The sequence below is a fragment of the Lissotriton helveticus genome, chromosome 1_1 (genome assembly GCF_964261635.1).
Source record: "Lissotriton helveticus chromosome 1_1, aLisHel1.1, whole genome shotgun sequence".
Classification (NCBI taxonomy): Eukaryota; Metazoa; Chordata; class Amphibia; order Caudata; family Salamandridae; genus Lissotriton; species Lissotriton helveticus.
The window spans coordinates 1,392,780,649-1,392,802,162 of NC_136057.1; the positions used below are offsets into that span (position 1 = coordinate 1,392,780,649).

Genomic DNA, 21,514 nt, shown 5'->3' on the forward strand with positions numbered 1-21,514 from the left:
ATTCCGGGGAAGCCTGGCTCCACCTTGGGGACTCCCAGCAGGGACCATCCCACAGGGAAAGCCAGGACGAGTTCCCCAGAGTTATACAGCACCAGGAAACCTACGGACGGGTAGCAGTGCGCTTTACAAGCTCAAATACATTTACATTTACATTTGTTGTCTCGCTGATGAACTTAGGGTCACCGAAGTGAACAACGATGGAGTGAAAAGCTAACTTTAAATATGATCTTCTGTATAAGACAATGTGTCTTGCTCAGACATACTTAAACCTCTCACTAACTTTGGGTCAACCGCACAACTGACCCACTCATGAGCGTATCCACAACTACCACAGTTCAATTGGCCATTTACTTGCCCCCTAAATCCCTTGCATGTTACTACCTGCACCAAGCTGTTCTAACAACCAGGGTGTTTTGGGGTAAAGACTTTTTATAAAATTGGCATTTTCCTGCAATAACCATTTGGTGCCTGCAGCCTATTCCTAGGCTCTATAACTAGGTGGAGGTGGCAGTTGGTCTTTGTGTATTCCTCCCAGACAATCACACAATAGAGTATTAGGTTTCATATAGGTACCCCAATATAGGCTCAGGTAGTAACCAAACTCTTCACCTATATTTCCCCTGCCATTACACAACAATTCTTGGTACTGACCTTTTACCGAGTTACCAGACTGCTTACAGGCCATGGGTTTTCCCTGAAAACTAGCCTCATTCATTTTGCATGAGAATTCTTGGAATCACAGCAGAACTACCATCTTCTGCATAGTAACCATGCATAAGAGTCATTCCTTCCGTCATCCTAGTTCGACATGACACAGCAAAGTAGATCCCCTGAGGATACCACTTTGGGTGTATAAACGCCATATCCTTGCTGAGGCAGGGAGAGGGGGTGAAGGACTTCCATGCTGACGTGGAGGTTCCTACACGCAGACACTCCAGCTTGCAGTGATCTGACATCCCTCGCGAAGTGTCCATCAAGATCAAGATGGGGTCCCACAGTCTCTCACTTCAGGGAATGAGAGAGACTTTATCCTTGAGGGATTCTTGGCTGTACACCTACATACATGCTAGGTACACTTGGGTACATCTAGTTAGGGTCACATCGTAGGAGTACACATTATTACTGTCATGTATCTTCATACCTGCCTGTATTAATTGTTTTAGCACTATGGTAGGAATATGCCATCCTTTTACCCGGTTGGTGCTCATCATTTATATCGGTTTCAATCTTATGGTGGTTTCAGCACACCTATTTTTATGCTAGAACGACGCTGGTTCAATTAATACTCATTGAAAATGTCCACAGTTTATTCTGTGTATTTCTCTGAGACAAAGTGAGCACGAGTGACTGAATGAAAAGTATTGCACGGTTTCCACGGTCCCTGATGGGACAGAGTTGTCATGTTCGATAGTTGCCAAGAACTATTCTCTCCTTGGTAAGAGGAGTTTACAGTGGCACTATGAGCTAGCAGGTATACATGCTAACATACCCGGTGGGGGTATCCGGAATCAGTTTAGACACCAATCATGCAGTTTATGTGGTCTAAAAGTGGCAGATCCTATATAGGTTTATAGGAACTACACAACAGAAGGGACTGAGTAGTGGCAGGATAGGTCACTCCGGCAAGGGAGGGGGGGAGGAGGGTGAAGGGGCATTTGCTGTGCACAGCCCTATTTGCACTTCAAAGACACTGCTCAGCACATAATTTCTGAGAGGGGACCGGGCCCTACCTGCTCAACGATTCACTCGAGGTGCATCGCTGGTCCGCCTGACTTTGCGGTAGCTCCAGTTGGGTTCTTCTCCGCAGCAGCAAATCCTGTTCAGCGGCTCCCCTATGGAAGGGTATCCTGCCTCCTGAAGATCTTGTCAGATACAGCCTAGTTATACTTGACATTTTCGACTTCCATAATAGAGACCAAGTCCCAACATAGAAATCTTCACTGCAACTTTGTCCAACAGCTACCCAATGACCATTGTGTCTTCTCAGACACCGCTGGCTGCCTTGCCCAAATGAACTTTACAGCCTCAGGCATTTTTCTTCAAAAAATTAAAAGCCCGAACGTAAGTAGAGACCGGGTCCAATCCACTTAGTGTAGTTAAACCGTGCTCCATCGCGGTCAGCCTTAAATCTAAATTTTGTCCCAGGCTCGCATTCCCAGATACCCTTGGTTGGCACTTTGTTCTTTTTGGTGCCAATTTTCACCTTAAAAACTTTAAATCTCTGGTTCTACTGGTTAGATTGTGTTTATTAAATGTTACTCTTTTTTTCTAAATTGGTGCGGGCATTTTCTTGCGTTTTTACTTTATTACTCTTTTTGTATGATGCATAAATACTTTTAGGGGTAATTTAGTGTTTTTTTGTGGTTCACCCTGAAAAGATACAAACTCACATGGTTATTCAGTCTTTTTCTACAGACTGCACATTCTAGTATCCAGAGTCAGGCGAAAGTAGAAAACATATTTCTTAAGGCACATAGGCTTTGTGAGCACCTATTTGCCAATTTAAAAAAAAATGTAAAACTGGGCTCCTCTTTGGAGCATTTAATTAAAAATTCAAAGTCACTGGTAACTGGGACTGGCTGGCAATCACACAGCCTTAGAAAAGCAAGTCTGCAGGTTCTCCTTGATGACAGGACATTTTCGGATGGCAAACAAACCTCGTAGTGCTAAAGATAGGCCTTACAGAGCCCACATTATGTTAGGTTACTTTTTCAAAGCCTCTATAGCCAAGAATTACAGTGTCAGGCATCAGTAACCCTTATGTCAAGGTGCTTCACCTCAAGTCCTACAGCAAATACATACCATTTAAAGAGAATAGGGCCGCCCCACCTAGGCGCATGATTAATAGTGCACAACTGGATCAGAGGAGTACATCCTGAAAATATGCCATGGAACTAGCCCTCCTGAATCTATGTTGGAAATCCCCTAAAAAACAAAAACAAAAAAACGCACACCCACATAATTTAAGCATGCACAGCACTGCTGGCTGCAGTATATAGCAACAATGTAGAGGAAGGAATAATGGTTGCAATTCAAATAAAGTTTAATACACCTCAAAATGTGTGTGATAAAACCAAAACAGCATTATATAAAAAAATATTTGACCCTAGCACGGGGACCAGCAAATTCCATAGTTCCAGCAACTTGGCGCACAGTGCCTAATTTCTATTCTGGTTAGGCAGTCAGATCTGACAATGAGCATTACTGATAGACTGAGAGCCCTGGTAATACTAACCATGTGTAATGTACAAACCATACGCTGCCCTCTAATACATCGGGCACCAGTGCGCTAGTAAGTTACAGGAGAGAAAAATGGATGCTCCATTTTCCAATGGGTTTGCAAAGAAGGCATTCACAATTAACTAGTTAAGTGTTAGATCTATGGACCACACATGCCTTGTACTCTTAATTTCAAAGTGACAAACAGTGCAAAAATCGTAATCCCATACCTAAGTACATACCTTGTAATGTAGGCCTGCCTGTTCCATCTTACTCACACTGTGCATTTGATGGTCTGCGGAAGTCCAACACACCGAACAGATCAATTCTTGATCATCCTCACAGAACATTTGTAGTGGCTGCTCATGTTTTATACAAATATTTGGCTCCTCCTGCTTTAACTCTCCCCCAGGGCCTTGGGGTAGCCAGTTGGAAAAGAGCTCTCGGCGTGGAGATATTAGTCCACATTCGGGGCAAGGGAAATTGTCCCCTCTTTTCTCCCAGGACTGACTGACGCAGCTGGTGCAGAAATGGTGTCCACATTCTAGTGCCACTGGATACTGGATAGGTTCATCACATATAGAACAAGTGGAAAATTTCAATAGATCAAGAAACCCATTTGCTTCTGCCATGTCCCCAAAAATGGAGTATGAGGACCGTTGACCTTCTTGATGCTATTTTTACAGCCTCCAGATGTAAGACACTGAGGAGAGAGGGAGAAAGTGGCTTATCAATGAGTGCACTTAAGTGCTTTAAAGATAGTATTACAACCAAGATAACCGTATCCAAATTCATTTTTGGTAGCCTACACATCAAGTTCTCTTAAAAGATCTGCACAAAATATATTACAGCATGCATTTTGACCCACTCTGAAACAAGTCAGCTTTTGGTGTCCAGCAATGTTAAGTGGTGGAGAAGGATGTGGTACTATGCAAGTTTCAAATAACTGGGGTTATATTTTTCCTAAATAAACTTCCCACCCATATGACTGAAAGGAGTACACCACATGCAATACAGCGAAAAGTAATTTCATAGAATTTGTCAAGTAATTAAAGTGTATATTAACCGAACTCCATTTCCAATAACGAAACTTTTTGCAGATTCACACCGCTCTGACCCCACAAAGCGTCATTGGAGCATGAGCAAGTTTATAGATAACTAGTTTGCTTTATGTTTAAGTCCAATTGAGCATTTCATTGGTTAAAAGCTGAACACTTGATGAGCTTCCAACTTGGGTTTAAGAATTTCACACAAAACAGGCCAAATTAGGTTTGATAAGCCATCACACTGGTTGATTGAGGCACCACTCACCTGCATCTTTATCGAAGACTTCAGCAAGCTATGCAAGGACATTGCCGCTGAGCGGGACGACTTCTTTAAAGGACCTAAAGGAGGTGAAACATGAGTTGGGGGACTTGTGTCAGCGGATCTGTACGCTAGAGGAGGACATTGTATTGCTCAAGGAGGAGGTGCTGAAATTTTACAACTAGAATAGACACTTAGATGGCCTAGAAAACAGATCCTGCAGATCTAATATTCGAATAAGGATGGTTCTCAGCAATATAGAAGCGTCTGCCCCCGAGGACTACGCGAAACTGAATCTTCCACCATATCCTCCCTGGGCTGGCACAGGTGGACATCAAGCTCGATAACACTCATTGGGCCATCAGTTGCTGACTAAACCACCTTCTCAGCCTCCCATCAGACTTATGCTAGGCTGGATTACTTCCCGAGAACCACACACATCTCCACACAAACCATATAAGCGAACATGGAGACATTTGCCCTTTCCAATCACTAGCCTATCACCATCGAATTATGGGTGGTACCCATAAACACACCTACACAAACATGGATACTTAATGACAATCGACTGAAACATGAGTCGGTGATATATACACTATCAAACGTTTCATAGTAGACTTTCGCAACAAACAATACCCCTGACATGACCATCCGAACACTGTGGGAAACATTGAAAGCAGTTATCCGAGGAGAATTTCTCTCGCAAGTGGCACAATTCAAAAGACAGACTTGATAAGAAACTGGAGCTAGAGGGGGAAGGTTGCAGACCTAGAGAAAGCCTATAAACAAACTGCGTCCAAACATATGGCAACTTACATTAGCAAGACACTGGATACGGACAAGGCAGAACTGGCACTACTGCGGCTAAAACAACACTACTAAACAGAGAGCAATAAGGCGGGGCATCTACTGGTCTGCAATTAGAGAGCGTCTTGGTGTGCGACATGAGTCATGTCTGCTTTGTGCGTTAAATAATGCCAGAAAACTAAGTAAAATAGATTCAAATCATAAAGAAGAATGGGAAAGGTGTAATGAGAGATGTGCTCTTTCGGTTACCATAAGGGTTTGTTGTGCATAGTTGACCCAATCATAAGGAACTGGAGCAACAAGTTACGTCCTTTTGGAATTTGAGGGAACAGCTGCTGTTTTGTAATGGAGAGCTCAGAAAAAGTAGGATAAAACTGATTAAACTGGCTAATGAAGTGCATCGTGGGAGGAATCTTACGAAGGATAGCGTAAGGAAAAAAAAGTATTGGTGGCCAAGTGTGGACCATCAAGTAAAAGAGTTGGACAAGGATTGTTTAATGTGTGCCACTTATGACCAAACATCTTCTGTGCTCCTTTGTCACCTGTAGTAATACCCAAGGATCCTTTGTTAACGTTAGGCGTCTACATCATGGGACCATTTGATTGGTTACCATTTGCAGAGAGATGTTCTGTTGCTGGTAGAATACACCACATGGATTTCCAGCAAGTGTGCAAGTACAGTGAATACCACAGTAGTTCTAGAATTCCTTAAGGAGGAGTCTACCAGACAAGGGTTACCATAGAGCCTAACAGATATTATTCAGGTAATCAGGCGAGGAGGATGCTCGACTTATGCAAGTGTCTGACTGCAACATTGTCAGTGCCACAGGTACAAAAAGGGCTGACTGCCACATCAGGTTGAGCAAAAAAATCTAGGCAGTCTGAGGACACCATGGGGAGACTGTTGGCACCAAATGTTAAAGCGGTTTTAAATCCTCTTGTAGGTACAGCACGGTTAACAAGTGGGCATCTTGTTGACCCACATGCACATGGAAATAGTCAAAGCAGGGAAGGCCATGCACCACTGTTTTGGGAACAACTAGAGCATCTCATTCAATGCCACAAACAGTAGGATTTCACACCAGAGGTCCTGGTGCTCATCAAAAGGACAACTGCACGCACAGGCTCTTGCTTATAGACACCACAGCGATATACAAAATCGTGAAGTGTTTTTATTTCTCGATGTTAGGCTGGCCAGAGGTAGTAGTAGTCTGGTCTCAAGAAAGCTCTTCATTCTGTAGGCACCAGTTTCATATCAGCCCTCAATACAGTTTGGCCTCCACAACGCAAAGTAAATTAAGGTGGGTTCTCAGCTCACAAGACAATGTCTCCTCCTCCTTCGCTTAAAGCAACAGTATGTTTGTGTGCCTCTGTCTTGGAACATGCTTCCACCCCTTCAGGGGAGACGACTAAGATTACTGCTTCAGTTCTAGTTTGTGCCCAGATCTCCTTAAAGTCAAAAGTAGACTATATGATCTACAGCACAGGGCCAACTTACAGCCACAAACAGCTGGAGTCGATTTCAAACGAAACATCCACTAATATTTACACCCACTAATTTTATTTTAAATGAGACAATTGCAAGCAAGTAGTTCTTCCAATATTTAGAATGCAGTTCCATGGAAATCAGCATCTCATATTGACTCTGGTGCCGTGAAGAAAGCAGTCATCCTACAGGATCCAACCAGCAGCCACCCACTGGCAGACTGGGCGTCGCTATCCTTAACAGAGTTTGACACAGGATTTTTTTTTTGGGGGGGGGGGGGGAAGATTTGGGTAGGTTTCCCATCTTCCCTATGGAGGGGCTTGATAGATGCCATGCCCTTGGCCACACTAATTCAGTGGCACCTTCTTTCAGACAGGCTGACCAGCTGAGCCAAGCATGATCAAGGGGGACAAACACACAGAAATCTACCCACAGCATTGAGGCTTATTTGAATTTAGAACCAAGCACACATTACCTGGCATATGATGTTTTGTGCAGTGGTAAAGGGAGGAGGGAGAAAACATAGGGAGCACCCAAGAAGGGGAAATTGGTCACTTGAAAAGCCTGGTGCTACATACATATAGTAGGACTCCCATTACACACACCTATGCCTAGGCAGCAATGAGGGTACCTGGACCTGAAGCAGCAGAAAGTGTCCCCAGCTTGGTGTGGACAGAAGACCTATACAGCATGACAAATCAATTAGCTGCCACCACACATCAGTTATGTAATAGCCATGATGGTATGACAATAGTCATGTCATAAGTTCCACTTTAGCTATGGTGGGGTCTGGGGAGGCACGCCTACATTGCAGCTGGCATTCTAGTAATACAAAATTCTTCAGTATACCAAAAGTAATGCCACCGATACATAGCCAATTGTAGTTTACCAGGGGTGTTGGCAGTGCTAGGTTTCAAACCTAAAGTGCCCAGAAATTGTATTATATGACAATAAATGGGTGTGCACCTCAGCATTTTATCAGAACAGCTTCAGTGGATGAAATAGATTGTTACCAAGTCATATGATCACAATGGTATTCCTGATTGTTTTTCAATTTACTACTGGATTTGCAGCAATCTTTGAAAATTATTTTTGATTCAGTACCTACCATACCATCACTCTTTGCCCTGCGTTTTACAGACCCCAACTTGAGTTCTTTCGACAATATACTACCTTTATTTAACTTCAAATGCAAATGTAATGAGCATGTATTAATTCAACAGTAGAAAACCAAATGTAAGATTATTCAGCACAGGTATATGGCTTAAAGGCTCAAGCCTCAAGCGGTGTGGAAAGAGTCCTTACAACTTTACTCCCAGACTGCATAAAATGGACAAGGATCACTACTAACTTAACCCCTATACTTTAATGTATTTAATATTTTCATGCATAAAACATCAAAAAAGAAACATTTGCAATCTTTCACAATGAGCGACCACTACAGCGAATATACACCATAGGTATACAAGAGGAATTGTGTATCAAACTAAGAAGGTCTCCAGATATCATGGCATTTATTGCCAGCACAAAAATGGTTCAAATGCAATTGTGAATAACCAGCCCATCCATTTCTAGACCATCTGTGTCCCGCCACCTCCTTGGACAGCAGATGTAGCAGCAATATCGCCAACTGAGTCCATTTCATAGTATGCCCTCCACCAGCCTCAGATCTTAAAGAATTTACAGGGCAACTCCTACTATGATATGTCCTCTTCTCAGCCGCCCTGTAGAGGTCCATTACGGGTCGCAATTTCTGCAGGAAAGGAGTTTCCAGGAAACCCCAGTGATGGAGCAAGGTTTTGTGGAAAAGAGACTTGCTTGGATTCAATCCACTCGTTTAACTTCCTAACAGTTATTAACAAAAAGTGTTGTGAATAACTAATACGCACCACATGAACATGCGGTTAGTGAAGCTTGCATATGTGTGTAGTAATACAGATACCAATGAAGACGGACTGGTACCACTTTAAACGTGTTACTGTTGTGTGCATGTGTCAACTACATCTACGTAGTGTGATGTATTTATGCTTGGAGGGAAATTCTGGCGCATGAGCAGAAGACACTAAAATGGAGTCTCGAAGACTTGCGTGCATGGCATCTGCTTACTTGAAACAAAAACAAGCTATTTTACTAATGCAGGAATAGTATTAATAAGTAAAGGGGAATAGAGTAGAGGTGGGTAGGATACAGTGCGACCACTTTATTTGTGAAATTAATATTGGTCTTTCTGACTATCACTAGTGGGTATTTGAGCCTCTCTCGCATAACTGAATTAAGCTGAGTGATGCGAAGTCCGCGCATGCTTACTGAGTGAAGCCATGAAGGGCATGACTTCGCATTTGAAAGAGAGCTAAGGTTGAATATTACAGCATGGGAACGGGTGGTGAAGTTAAACGATGAAGACTCGTATTCAGAATGTAATTAAAATGTTGCAAAGTGAACTAAAAGATGTTGAGAACTAAAATGTATGAATAAAAATTAAGGGGATGGGTTTGCAAATAGTCGAACTGATTTTAATGACATGTAAGCATGGTGTGATGGAGCTTCCTCCCTTGCCTGACCAATCAGATTTCATATTTTTATGATATTGAAACATTAATGAGTGGAACAGGTTTAAGATCTCTTTAGTTAGTCAAATGACGATTTGCTGAGAGATGAAGAACTGAACGTTGGACATGACTATTTGCTGAGAGGCTGATGAATTGCAGAGATTGAATAAGATGCTTTTGCTGGGCGAGATGCGGAATCGAATGCAGAACCTGAAGCAGAAACTTCTATCCTAATTTAATTGGGTTAGATAAGAAGATCGCGGAAGAATCTCAAGGAGGAAGAGTGTGTCAGAGAGGGGTGCAGTGCAATCATCCGTATTCTAGAGAGGTCACCTATCCTGTCCAGAATCCTGTCCTGGAGTCTTTGTCTCCTGCCCTATCCTAGGGGGGCCCTCACCAGCCCTTTGGCCAGGGGGTTGGTCTTTCACACCATCCATGATAACTAGATTTTCTTTTTATTTGTGGATGTCCTTTTCGCTCTGTCCTCTCCCTTTCTAAGCATTGATTATTGTACGAGTCCGAAGTATAGGATTGGTGTTTAGGAATTGAATTTTCTCTCCTATGAATGACGGTGACTGCACTGTATTTTGGAATGGTTCACATGCATTAATTTAGTTAAAGATTTAAAATGTTCCAGAGTCTGTGGTTATTTACATTGAAATAAAGTATAGTTAATTTTATGTCATTTTCACCATCAACTAGTTCAACTAATGGTCCATTGACCAGAGGAAAGATCTTTTTGAAAAGTGAAAGGTTAGTTAGGAATATTAAATAACTAATCTTGAACACTAAATTACAAACTTGACCCCAGCGGTTTTACGCACTGTGAGGTTTATGGGCCCAGGTATAGGATTGTGGATTATCTGTTGTTGAACTGCTGGATCACCAGTACCTTGCAATATCTCTTTTGGCCACCACTAGGCCCAATACACTAAACAGTAGTTTGGCTCGAAGGCGGTCTACATCATTAGGAATCCCCAATATACTGTATTTTGGGTCAAGTTGGAGTTGTCCCTCTAGTATGTGTGAAAGCCACATGTGATCTTTTTCCAGCATATCTGTATGGGAGGGCAGTCCCATATTGTGTGCATAAAGTAGCCTATTTTCACTGAGGATATCAGATATGTGAGTGTGGGAACCTTGTCCATATAGTATGTAGCTTTTGGCGATCATAATAGACCCTATATATGGCCTTTAATGGGCGCAGACTAGCTTTTGTCACTACGTTCCAGGGATGCTTCAATGCTTCCTTCCAATCGATTTAGTATAAACAATGGTTCTGTCGGGTATGCAACCTCATCGCTTCAAATGTAAATAAATTATTCCAAACGTAATTACAAATTAAGTCAAGATTAACTTACAAATCCAAACCAAAAAACAAATAGGGTGATTAAAGATTTTAATCTTTGAATTACGTTTTCATTCATAGACACCCTATGATAAAGCATAAAGAGTAAATCAGCAATCAAATAGGAGTCAACATGAACGGCGCATCAAATACAATGAGTGTAATGTGACATATTGTGCACAAGTGACAAAACAGTGGTGATTTGTATACAAGTGAGGGGGGGGGGGGAGGGAAAGAAAGGGATTTAGTAGGCCAGTTTATGTATTCGATTTGGGATTGATCCAGTCTGCCAGTTCAGTTGGCTATTTATTAACTGGATTTCCTCAACTGGTCCAGTAGTTTAGTATCGTCGACGTTTCGACCCTATGGACGCCCTATTCATGGGTCTGATGCGGGTCTTCTTCAGGACAGGGGACTGGATGGGGGAGTGATGTGGCGCCTGTTGGTTAAATGGTAAACCATCAGGAATGGATTTGTATATAGTTATTCAGTTAAAACGCGTTAAAAAAAAAAAAAAAAAAAAAAACAGCGAGAGATAAAGATTAGTTGCACACTCACCTAAAGGCCCTTTGTTAATTGGACCCCGGAAGGGTAATATGAAACAATCGTCAGTTGTTGTGTCAGGCTCTTATTGTGGAATCTCTTATGGTAGATTCTGTTGAATAAAATGGGAGCGCAAGGTAATGAATTTCATTCTACTTCCGAAATAAAGCTAGTCATTATGCTCGTACAACTAGACAAATATAACTGCAATGTGATGGGAGTTAACTCAGCCGATTGAGAGAAATCAAATGTTCTGTAATCTTTGTATAACGAGAAACTCGTGGGTGCCTCTGTTTTTTCGTTGTGGGGAACCAGCCGCAATTAATTAGCGATCAAGAAAACGAGAAGGGAGGATGACGGTCAGCTTTGCATGTTTACCGTAATATATGGCTGACGTAGCCATCCAGCATTACGTGTTTAACACTGCCCTAAAATGAGGCGGAATCGGGCATTATGAGCCACCTCGGATTGCGATGGATCCGTGCAAGGGAATGTGGCTAATCTCACCTGGCATCCAGATCCTAGTATCTGTCAGTGTGGTTCATCTGCGATCAAATGTCAGTGCAGCCCACGAAGGAATGAGTCAGAAATCCTTGTGTGACAGTCCCGGTCAAAACTAGTTATCGTTCCTCGTGGACGTGGCTACGCCGGCTGCATTGCCTCGTTGCTAAGCAACGGGGGTGAGCGCACGTACTGACGGTCGTCGTCATGACTCTCAGCATTCCTCGTTGCTAGGTAATACCAAGACGCCTCGTATTACGTGATTACTGATGGTTGCAACTCGTTCGAAGTGTTCAGTGCCCGCACTTGAAGCCAAGTTCATCTTCATTGTGCAACAAACTAGTCAGTGTTTTATCTATATACTGAACATCTATATTCAAATTTCCGGTGTGATTCCTTGAGTTAGTATCAAGGTTATAATCTAATGCCGCGATTGTAGTACCAGCAGTTACAGGGTACTCGGTGTGTTATACCCGCTTTTAATGGCTTATCATGTGCATGAGAACAAGTGACATTTCATTCATCACATTTGACAGTGAAAATTCGTACTGAATCGACAATTAACACCGGTTGATTATATTGGTTTCATTTAGAAAAGTTGTTATGTTGGATCAACAAAGGTACAGTCATATATTTCAATTAATTCAACCAGGATATTCTTCCTTAAAGCTTACAATGAAAATTCATCATGTTGGGTTGATATTTCTACATTTGTGTCAAACATTGTAACCGGGAGGCGGGGTACGCACCACCTGTATCCCGGAGTGTGCCTGTAAACTGTGACCCCCCCTCTTGTCTCAACAGGTGTCGGAGAACTCGAGCTGGAACCACGTGGAGGACCAGTACAGCTGTGATGAGGAAGACATGGAGCACGGTCCCTTTAACTGGCCCCGACCAGGTGACGAGGAGGAGGAGCACGACATCACCGTAAAAGACGCCCAGCTGCCGGAACAGGTGTGTCTATACACCGGAGGAGCGGTCAGAGTGGAGGTGTGGCGTGGAGCAGAGGAATCGAGCGGAGGAGAGGAGCAGCGTGGAGCGGAGGAGAAGCGTGGAGCGGAGGAGAAGCGTGGAGCGGAGGAGAGGCGTGGAGCGGAGGAGAGGCGTGGAGAGGAGGAGAGGAGTGGAGCGGCGTAGCCGAAGGCAGCACTGCCAGAGCAGGGACCGTGGAAACAGCGGAGGCGTCTGCAGAGACGGAGGGCGGCGGCGCTTCAGGAGCGGGAGTCACACGGGGAGAGGAGGAGAAGCCGGGAAAAAGACGACTCGGAGTCCTACGGAGACCATCGGGAGAGACGGACCCAGGAGGGCAACGGACCCACGAGTCGCCCAGCCACTCCCCCGGAGGGGCGTGGCTAACAGAGGTACGTGGAAGGGTTACTGGGTGGTTGCAGTTAAAGAAGGGAGAACCCAAAATCCCTTAGAGTAAAATCCCCGTGCACTCCCCTCACTGACCAGGCCGTAGTTGAAGCACTGAGTGTTCCCTCACCCCCTTTCCCTAAACAACCGTTGGGTCGAACCCAGTACTGATACCTCCTCTGTTTCTGTCTCCCCCTTCGGCGGAACCTGGGCCACGACGGAAAAAGAAGGCGGAGCCCGACCCGGCGCCGAGAGGAGGGTGTCATCCGGAAAAGCAGGAAGGAAAGCCGCCGCTCACCGCGTCCTTCGCCGATCCGACCAACCTGTACAGACAGACTGTTTCAGTCAATAAAGCCTAGTTTGAACCCTACTAAGACTCGTCTCCTGCCTATTCCCACCCAGCTGGCCACAAACATACAATCAGGAATTTTAAGATGACATATGGCATATTGCCGTAATCGTTGGGTCCAACCTGCAAACGCATAATATGTAATACCCAGAAGTAATCACACAGAGTAATTTGAAGTGTAGCAGATATCTTGAGTGGAACGATGGTATACAATTTGTGAGAGCATTGTTTACATGAAATATATAGAGCGAGTCATACTTGTTACAGGCAGCCCATTCTGAATGAGTAGTTACCGGGTTAAAAGCAGCGTCTAACATTTCTATGTAGCTCTATGCCATGAGAATGGGTTTCTTATGGGTTGTGAACTCATGTACCTATGAAGTTATATACCCCGATGCGTGGGAATTCTGGTATAATTGTAATGGTTATCAATAGGACCCATTTAGGAGTTTTTCACGGGGTAACCTGTTTGTGAAGTGTCAAGGGCCAATGTGCCAAATGGCAGTCAGGGCAGTATAAGAGTTTTTATAGTTGCCCCATCTGTTTAGCCGTCTCTTCCCTTTCATTGAGTCCTTCTTGTACTGCGTTCAGAGAATGTATCCACCTACATTCCTTCTAATTCAGCGACTTGGGAGATGGACCCCCCTCTAGCACTGGGGATTATTTTCTCCACAATCCTCCACTTGATCTCATGTTTGTGTCTGTGTAAGTTGAAGTGTTCCACTAAAGGTGCCCCCATCGTGTTGCACCTAATTCTGCTCATATGCTGTAGGATCCTTGTTTTTACCTTTTGCATGGTCTGTCCAATGTAAATCAATGCACACGGGCAAGTGATGGCATATATAACATGAGAGCTGTTGCAATTGGTAAACGGTGTCAGCTTGTATGTTCTGGTGTTGTGGGTGAAGCTTGAACGCTCTTGGCAATAATCACAGGCCTTACAGTTGCCACATTTGTGGTGCCCTGTAGGTGAAAGATTAAGCATGTTTCTCAGGTCTGGCTGATTGGGGGGGGTTCTAGAAAGGCTTTGACCCCCGTGTCCTTTATGTTCCTTGCCCTTTTGAAAGCAAACAAAGGCTGTTGTGTCAACTGAAGTTGGCCTGCCACTAGGTTCCAATACTTCCGTATGATTTTTTTGATGTCATTGCTGCGTGTGTTGTATGTAGTCACACACACGATGGCGCTCGTCTCATTTGATTTCTTTGATCTCCAGAAGTTCATCCCGTGGTTGGTACCAGGCACGCTTTTTAGCACGTTTCAGTAAACCTGATTGGTAGCCACGGTTCCTTAGTCTTGTGGTAAGTTCTTCTGCTTCACGGAAAAAATCCCTTCTCTGGGAACAGTTCCTTCTCAATCTCAAGTACTGCCCATAAGGCAAGTTATCCTTCAGATTTCTTGGGTGGTGGGAGCCATACATCAGTAATGTGTTCCTCTCCATGGGTTTATAAGTCACTATATAGTAATCCATTCTCCGTTTTGAATGGGAGGTCCAAAAAGTCAATGGATTCCCTACTTTGGGCCATCGTGAACTGAATGTCACCATTCCTATCATTTAGCCATGCGTGGAACTCATTTAGTTCAGTTTCATCCCCTGACCAAATCATTAGAACATCGATGTATCTTTTCCATAGGTCGATCTTTTCAAGGTAGGGGTTGGCAAGGTCGTAAAGGAATTCCTCCTCATATCTGTCCATAAACATGTTCGCCAAGCTCGGGGCATATGTTGTGCCCTTGGCGACTCCTTTACACTGGTAATAGAATTGTCTTTTGAAAATGAAATAGTTCTTCTTCATTGCTATTTTTAGAAGCTCAATCAGGAATTCAATTGGGATCCAGTGCGGTCTACATCTTCTGTCCAGCGTGGTTCTGATGATTTAGATTGCAGTGTCCTGAGGAATGGAGGCGTACAAGGATGACACATCAAGTGTCACCAATATTTGTTTACTGCCATCAAAAGATTGGCCCTCCAGTAATTGAATAATGTGCATACTGTCTCGCACGTAGGATTTGGTTAATGGCACCCATGGCTGCAGAAAATGATCGATAAGTTTATTCAAAGGCTCCAGAATTGAACCACAGCCCGAGACTATTGGTCTGCCAGGCGGATTCTCCAGTCTTTTATGCACTTTAGGCAGGTCATATATTGTGGGGCTCCTCGGTTCCTGCTGGTTAAGAAATTCACGTTCTTGCCGACTCAGAAAACCCTTCTCCACTCCAGCCTGAGTTGTTACCTCTATCAGAGCTTTAATCTCCAAGGTAGGGTCTTTGGTAACCATGCAGTAACTATCCTGTACTTGTAGCCGCTGTTCAATCTCTCTGATGTAGTCTTGGGTAGTGTGCACTACTATAGCACCCCCCTTGTCAGCTGCCTTTATTACTATGTCTTTATTTCTTGCAAGTTCATGTAGTGCTACTTTTTCTTCTTTACTTGTATTGTATCGGATGTATTTCTTTTCATCCATGAGGTGCATAGTGTCTTCCAAGACAATCTTTTCAAATGCCAGTATCCTCTCACTCATCATATAAGATGCCGGCGTAAAAGTAGTGGTCTAAAGGTAGTTGCAGCCAGTTTTGGTGTAAAGATGTTTTTATTAAAAAAATATTTTAATCTAATCTTGCGAAAGAACCTTTGTAACTCCAGTCTAACTTGAAAAGAATCGGGTATTGCTGTCGGTACATACGACAATCCTTTCCCTAGGATATCTTTCTCAGCACTGGTCAAGTTATAATTGGATAAATTAATCACCGGGTCCAAGTGTAACCCTGCCACCTTCGCTTCGGTCATGGCTGGTAGTACCCCTTCAAATACAACAAGTGTTTGCTCATTGAGGTTTTGATCATCCGGTGTCTGTCTGGTAGTGACATTTGTGTCAGGAATTCGAGCATCTGTGTTGATACATTTGTCTTGAAGTAGAGTAGAGGGTAATTTGACCTGTGTACTGGAAGGGAAAGCATCTAGGTATTTGCCCATCCATGCTAGAAGAAACGAGAACGATCTGTGGTGTTGTTGTCAGTAGGTTAGTGGTGCGTTCTGCAGGGAGGACTACCATCTGTAGGTCTGCCTCCTTGTTGAAATCTCTCCATGTGTCTCGGGCTGGTAGAACCTGACTCGGGAAGTTCCCTGCATAGACCTTCCCCTCCCCCATCGTCTGGGTCGGTCCCAGTTTTGTTGCCTCCCCCCGCCTCTGTTCCCCCTGGGGTGGCTGTCCCCTAAAAAATGATGGGGACCCTGATAGTCTGAGCTGCTCGTAGATGGTCTGTCAGTTTCTGAGTCTGAACTGCTTCCTACGGATGATTCAGAGAAGGTGTTAAACCTGCGTGGACCCTGTCTCCCTCTGTTAGTGTAGAATCCCTGGTTGTCTTGCTGGTAGTAATCGTCGGCAAGGTAGGGGTATGTCAGTTTCTTATCGTAGTTTTTTACGTCTTTACCCAGTTTGTCTAGCTTTCTCCCAAGTGTGATGGTATTAAACTCAGCTAGGGTCTTTTCTGCATGCTCCAATGCCTCCTTGGCATTCGTGAGTGCTGAATCCCCCAATATCTAGTTCTTGAGTTCTGCAATCTCGAGTCAGTTTCCTAACATACTCGATGGCTGTCTCTACTCCAAGCACCATCCAGTGCCTGGAGCAGTTGTTTGCCACGTAGCTAAATCCCTCCCGGGACTTCGGCACGTCTATAAAGATAGCCGGTTCATTTCGAACCTGGAGGCCTTTAGCTATTATGTTCGCTTCTAGGTACTTTGTCAGAACATGCCCAAGAAGGCGTGATCTAATTAGCTTTTTCTCTAATCTCTCTAGCTTAGCTCGTTTTGCACTTAGACCAGCATCTGATGGTAATCTATTGTTTCCTAAAAGAAAACTGGACGCACCTGGTCTTGAATTAGTTTAGCTATATATTCATCACTGTAGGACAAGGTTTCCTTGTCGGACATATCCATATATACATCAAAATTGTCAGTCAAACAATATATTTGTTCCTTCAGACAAAAAACAATAAATGAGTGTAAGAACCCTTGCAGGTATTCACCTGCACTTCGTCAAATAAAATACTATGGGGTGACCCAGTATCCCTCAGAACCGGCAATACAATTTAGTATAAACAAGGGTTCTGTCGGGTATGCAACCTGATCGCTTCAAATGTAAATAAATGATTCCAAACGTAATTACAAATTAAGTCAAGATTAACTTACACATCCAAACCAAAAAACAAGTAGGGTGATTAAAGATTTTAATCTTTGAATTATTTTTCATTCATAGACACCCTATGATAAAGCATAAAGAGTAAATCCGCAATCAAATATGAGTTAACATGAACGGCGCATCAAATACAATGAGTGCAATGTGACATATCCTTCCAATCGAGGTCTTCCATTATACCCAAATCCTGTGTCCATCTCTCCCTCAAGTGCCCCAGTGAGTCAGGCATGTTGCCGTTTATTGTCCTGTACTCCTGCGACAGGGCCTCTACCAAGTGCCTCAATCAGGCTATGCCCCTCGAGGGATATTCTGGGATGTCCACCTCATCTATCATGGACAATGATCTTCTTGATAATTTTCAGTCTGGCTTCATCCAAAACTGCAGCACTGAAACAGCCCTGCTGCAAGTGATTGATGACGCGCTGCAGATACTCAATTCGGGGGGGGGGGGTCTTTTCTTCTAATTCTCCTTGACCTTTCTGCAGCCTTTGACACGGTCAATCACAACACCCTCCTCAACACTCTCCAACAGAGAATGGGCATGGAGGGCACTGTGCTTAAATGGTTAGCTTCCTTCCTCTCGGATAGATCCCAAATGATCAAAATAGCGAACAGTCTTGCATCTGCTTTGGCGGTAGGTCTAGGTGTTCCTCAAGGCTCTATACTTGCACCCACATTGTTCAATCTCTATTCAGAACCACTGAGAAATCTCCCAAGTAAATCCGGGATCCACTATCAGCTCTATGCAGACGACACTCAAATCTACCTCAAGGTTGCCTCCACTCACGATCTCTCCATCCTAAGCTCTACTCTCGACTCCATTCAAAACTGGAAGTCAACTCATCAATGGATTCTGAATCCCTCCAAAACTGAATTCCTCCTCCTCTCCTTCTTGCTTTCTCCTCCCCCGGTTCAATCATGGATGGATCAGATGAATCTACTGAACAATAAACCCATCATTGTCGACAGCTCAAAATCCCTTGGTGTCATACTCGACAAAAAACTCAGTCTAATCTCCCACATCAATTCCATTGCAAAGTCTGCTCGATACCAACTTCGCCTCCTTTGGGAAATTTGTCGCTTCTTCACAGATCAAGACCTTAAAACCCTGGTTCAATCGCTGGTCCTCTCCAGACTGGACTACTGCAATGCTCTTTTTACTGGCCTTCCCAAATCCTATCTGTCGCACCTTAACTCTGTTCTCCATTCAGCAGCTCGTTTCATTTTTGGGGCCAAAAGAAGCGACCACATCACACCCATGTTATCCACCCTCCGCTGGCTTCCCATGGAGGCAAGATTTATCGACAAAACTGCCTGTATCACCCACAAAGCCTAGCATACCTCCTCTCCTCGCTACCTGGCGAATAAACAAACTCTCTGGAGGCTCTAGACCATCACGTAATGCGGAAAATGTACTGCTTGAACCTCCCACTTTTAAGAAGGAAAGATAGATGGCCCAATCCTTTTCAGGTAATGTGGTGAGAATCTGGAACTCATTTCCGCCTCAGCTCCGTACCACCACCTCCTCCCAGGCCTACAAAACTGGGCTCAAAGTTCTCCTCCTTCAAAAGACACTTCCAAATGTAATTCACGCCCTCTCTATTATCTGAAGGAAGACCTTCCATTATAGAAAATTCTATTCTCCATGACTATAGAAGTGCCTTCCCAGTGTGTTCTTGTGGTCTGAGTGTCTGCCAAGTATTGCAGCATTATCCTTCTACCGGTGTTTGGTACTCTTTTGTAACATGCACACGTCACTTTCCTCTTGTAACAAACTGTTTGCTACCTCTTACATTTTGTTTTCTTAGATACTTGCACAAATGCCACCATTGCCTATGTAACGTTTGAGTGTCTACCATTTATTGCAGTATTCTACCTCTACGCTTTTGTAACTTGCACACATGTAACGTTTTCTTCCTGTAATGTACCGTTTGCTACCTCTTGTATTTTGTTTGCTCACATTTGTCACTTTTGTCTCATGTAACTTAACGTTTGCTTTTGTAATTTGTTCACTTGTAATTTTCTCCTCATGCGCTCTGACACCTTCGGGTAAAGTCTGCGTTATACAAAAATGCATAAATAAATACATTTTAAGCCCTTCACCGGCCAAACATGGCGTAGTTGGGCATATTTTAAAAATGGAGTATGCTGCAGTTGTTATTCCTGCTTCATCGAGGGGAGCGACATAAGCGTCCCATTCTAGAGTAGGTCTCCAATTTTGCAAATGCCTATTGTGTCCCAGGCCTCAGACAAGCAGCTTGAGTCCTCCCCTAACCATCGGCCCCACGAGTGGTGTCTCCCGAGTAAGCTTGTGAGCCCAACCCAGCGTTCTCGTAGCCTTGAAAAATGTAGAAAATGTTATGTAAAATTAAGAACCAGAGTTGAGTTTAATAAGTGAAAAAGATGGATTACAAGTTTAAAAAAAAGGTTTAGTCCTTGGAGTCCTTAGAAGAGATAAAACGCTTTGCTTGGGTTGGTTTTAAATTTGATGGAAATTGGATACTTAATAAAAAGAACTTTATGGAAAAAGACACCAATGTCTGGAAATTAATTGAAAAACAAGATATGGTAAGTAATTAAAAACAAGAGTGTGACTACAGATACATGCAATTCGAATTGGAAAGTTAATTGTGAACAAGGAAATTAGGTTGCTGTCCTAATATTGTGAAAGCATTTACCAAGCATTGAGTTTTGTGGGTAGTCAGAACTCCAGGAGTGGGCATAAGAACTAGAAGATTGGGTTATCTGACCGGTGCCATCCAGAAACACAACTGATGGCTGTCTTTTGGAAAGTGGGGATGGCTAAATGAAATATCGCTAATGCATGGGGGCCAATAGACCAACGAATATCCAGGACTGGAAGAACAATTTAGATTGGTGCCAACTGGAGGAACGAGAGGTATACCAGAGCCGAGGCTGACCCAACCATTACAAGAAAGTATGGGGCAACTGGGCACAGTACAGGGAGGCCTGAGGGGGAGCTAGAGTTAGGGTTATGGGGAGTGACAGGGGATACCGCTTGCTGAAACCTATTCCCAGGTAGAATACTGCACCCAAGGCAATGTGCTCGCAATATATTTGACAAGGTAATCACTGTTAAAAATGAATACGGTTTTTATTTCCACAATTGATCTGCTGTATGCATCTCTCATTCACCATGTATTGTTCTGTACTGAGCAACTGCTTAATAAAACTATTCATTTAAAAAAATGGGGAGGGGGAACCCTTCTCTGGCCTCCCCCTCTCTATAGGGAATTCCTCCAATGTTTCCCATTTACCCGGACTGTGGTCACCAGGTTTTTGTAGAACAGCACCACAAAACTCCTAAATTGTGGACTAAAGCATCACTTTAAAAGCGGCTGCTCCACGAAGGGCAAGTGAACAACGTCAAATGACTTCTAAGTATCCAACAATAAGAATGCATGGGGAGCCCAGCAGGTCTTTTCTGTTGTCATCCACAAATTTTGACGAGTTTATCTACCAGTCATTACTAAGCCCTACACTTATGTACCTTTAAGTTACAATTCGGGGTGGGAAATAAATTCTGCTCAGCCAGTTGGGTTTTGGCTCCAAAGGGGAGTTCCAGATAGATTGCAGTTGCCACAGAGTGACAGTTTTTTCTCACGCACGGCTTGCCAACAGTAAGATTTTGGCATTCCCTAGCACGATTTTCGGTCGCTAGGAGCAATCAATCAATCATAACATTTGTATAGCGCACTACTCACCCGGAAGGGTCTCAAGGCGCTTGGGGGAAGGGGTCCGCTATTGCTCGAATAGCCAGGTCTGGAGTAGTCTCCTGAAGGAGAGATGGTCCTGGGTCAGCCGAAGGTGGGTGGGGAGGGAGTTCCATGTCTTGGC

The 21,514-nt window shown here is 43.7% G+C and overlaps 1 protein-coding gene across 2 annotated transcripts in view; it reads right to left on the bottom strand.

The window, feature by feature from the left end:
- Window positions 1–21,514, bottom strand: part of LOC144773104 (E3 ubiquitin-protein ligase TRIM39-like) — a 523,054-nt gene that overhangs the window by 488,637 nt on the left and 12,903 nt on the right. For both annotated transcript variants that reach the window (XM_078657969.1, XM_078657960.1), the window contains exon 2: window positions 3,462–3,922. In XM_078657969.1, the coding sequence (XP_078514095.1) occupies window positions 3,462–3,851 (390 nt within the window). In that variant the 5' untranslated portion in view covers window positions 3,852–3,922. The remainder of the gene's footprint in view (window positions 1–3,461; window positions 3,923–21,514) is intronic.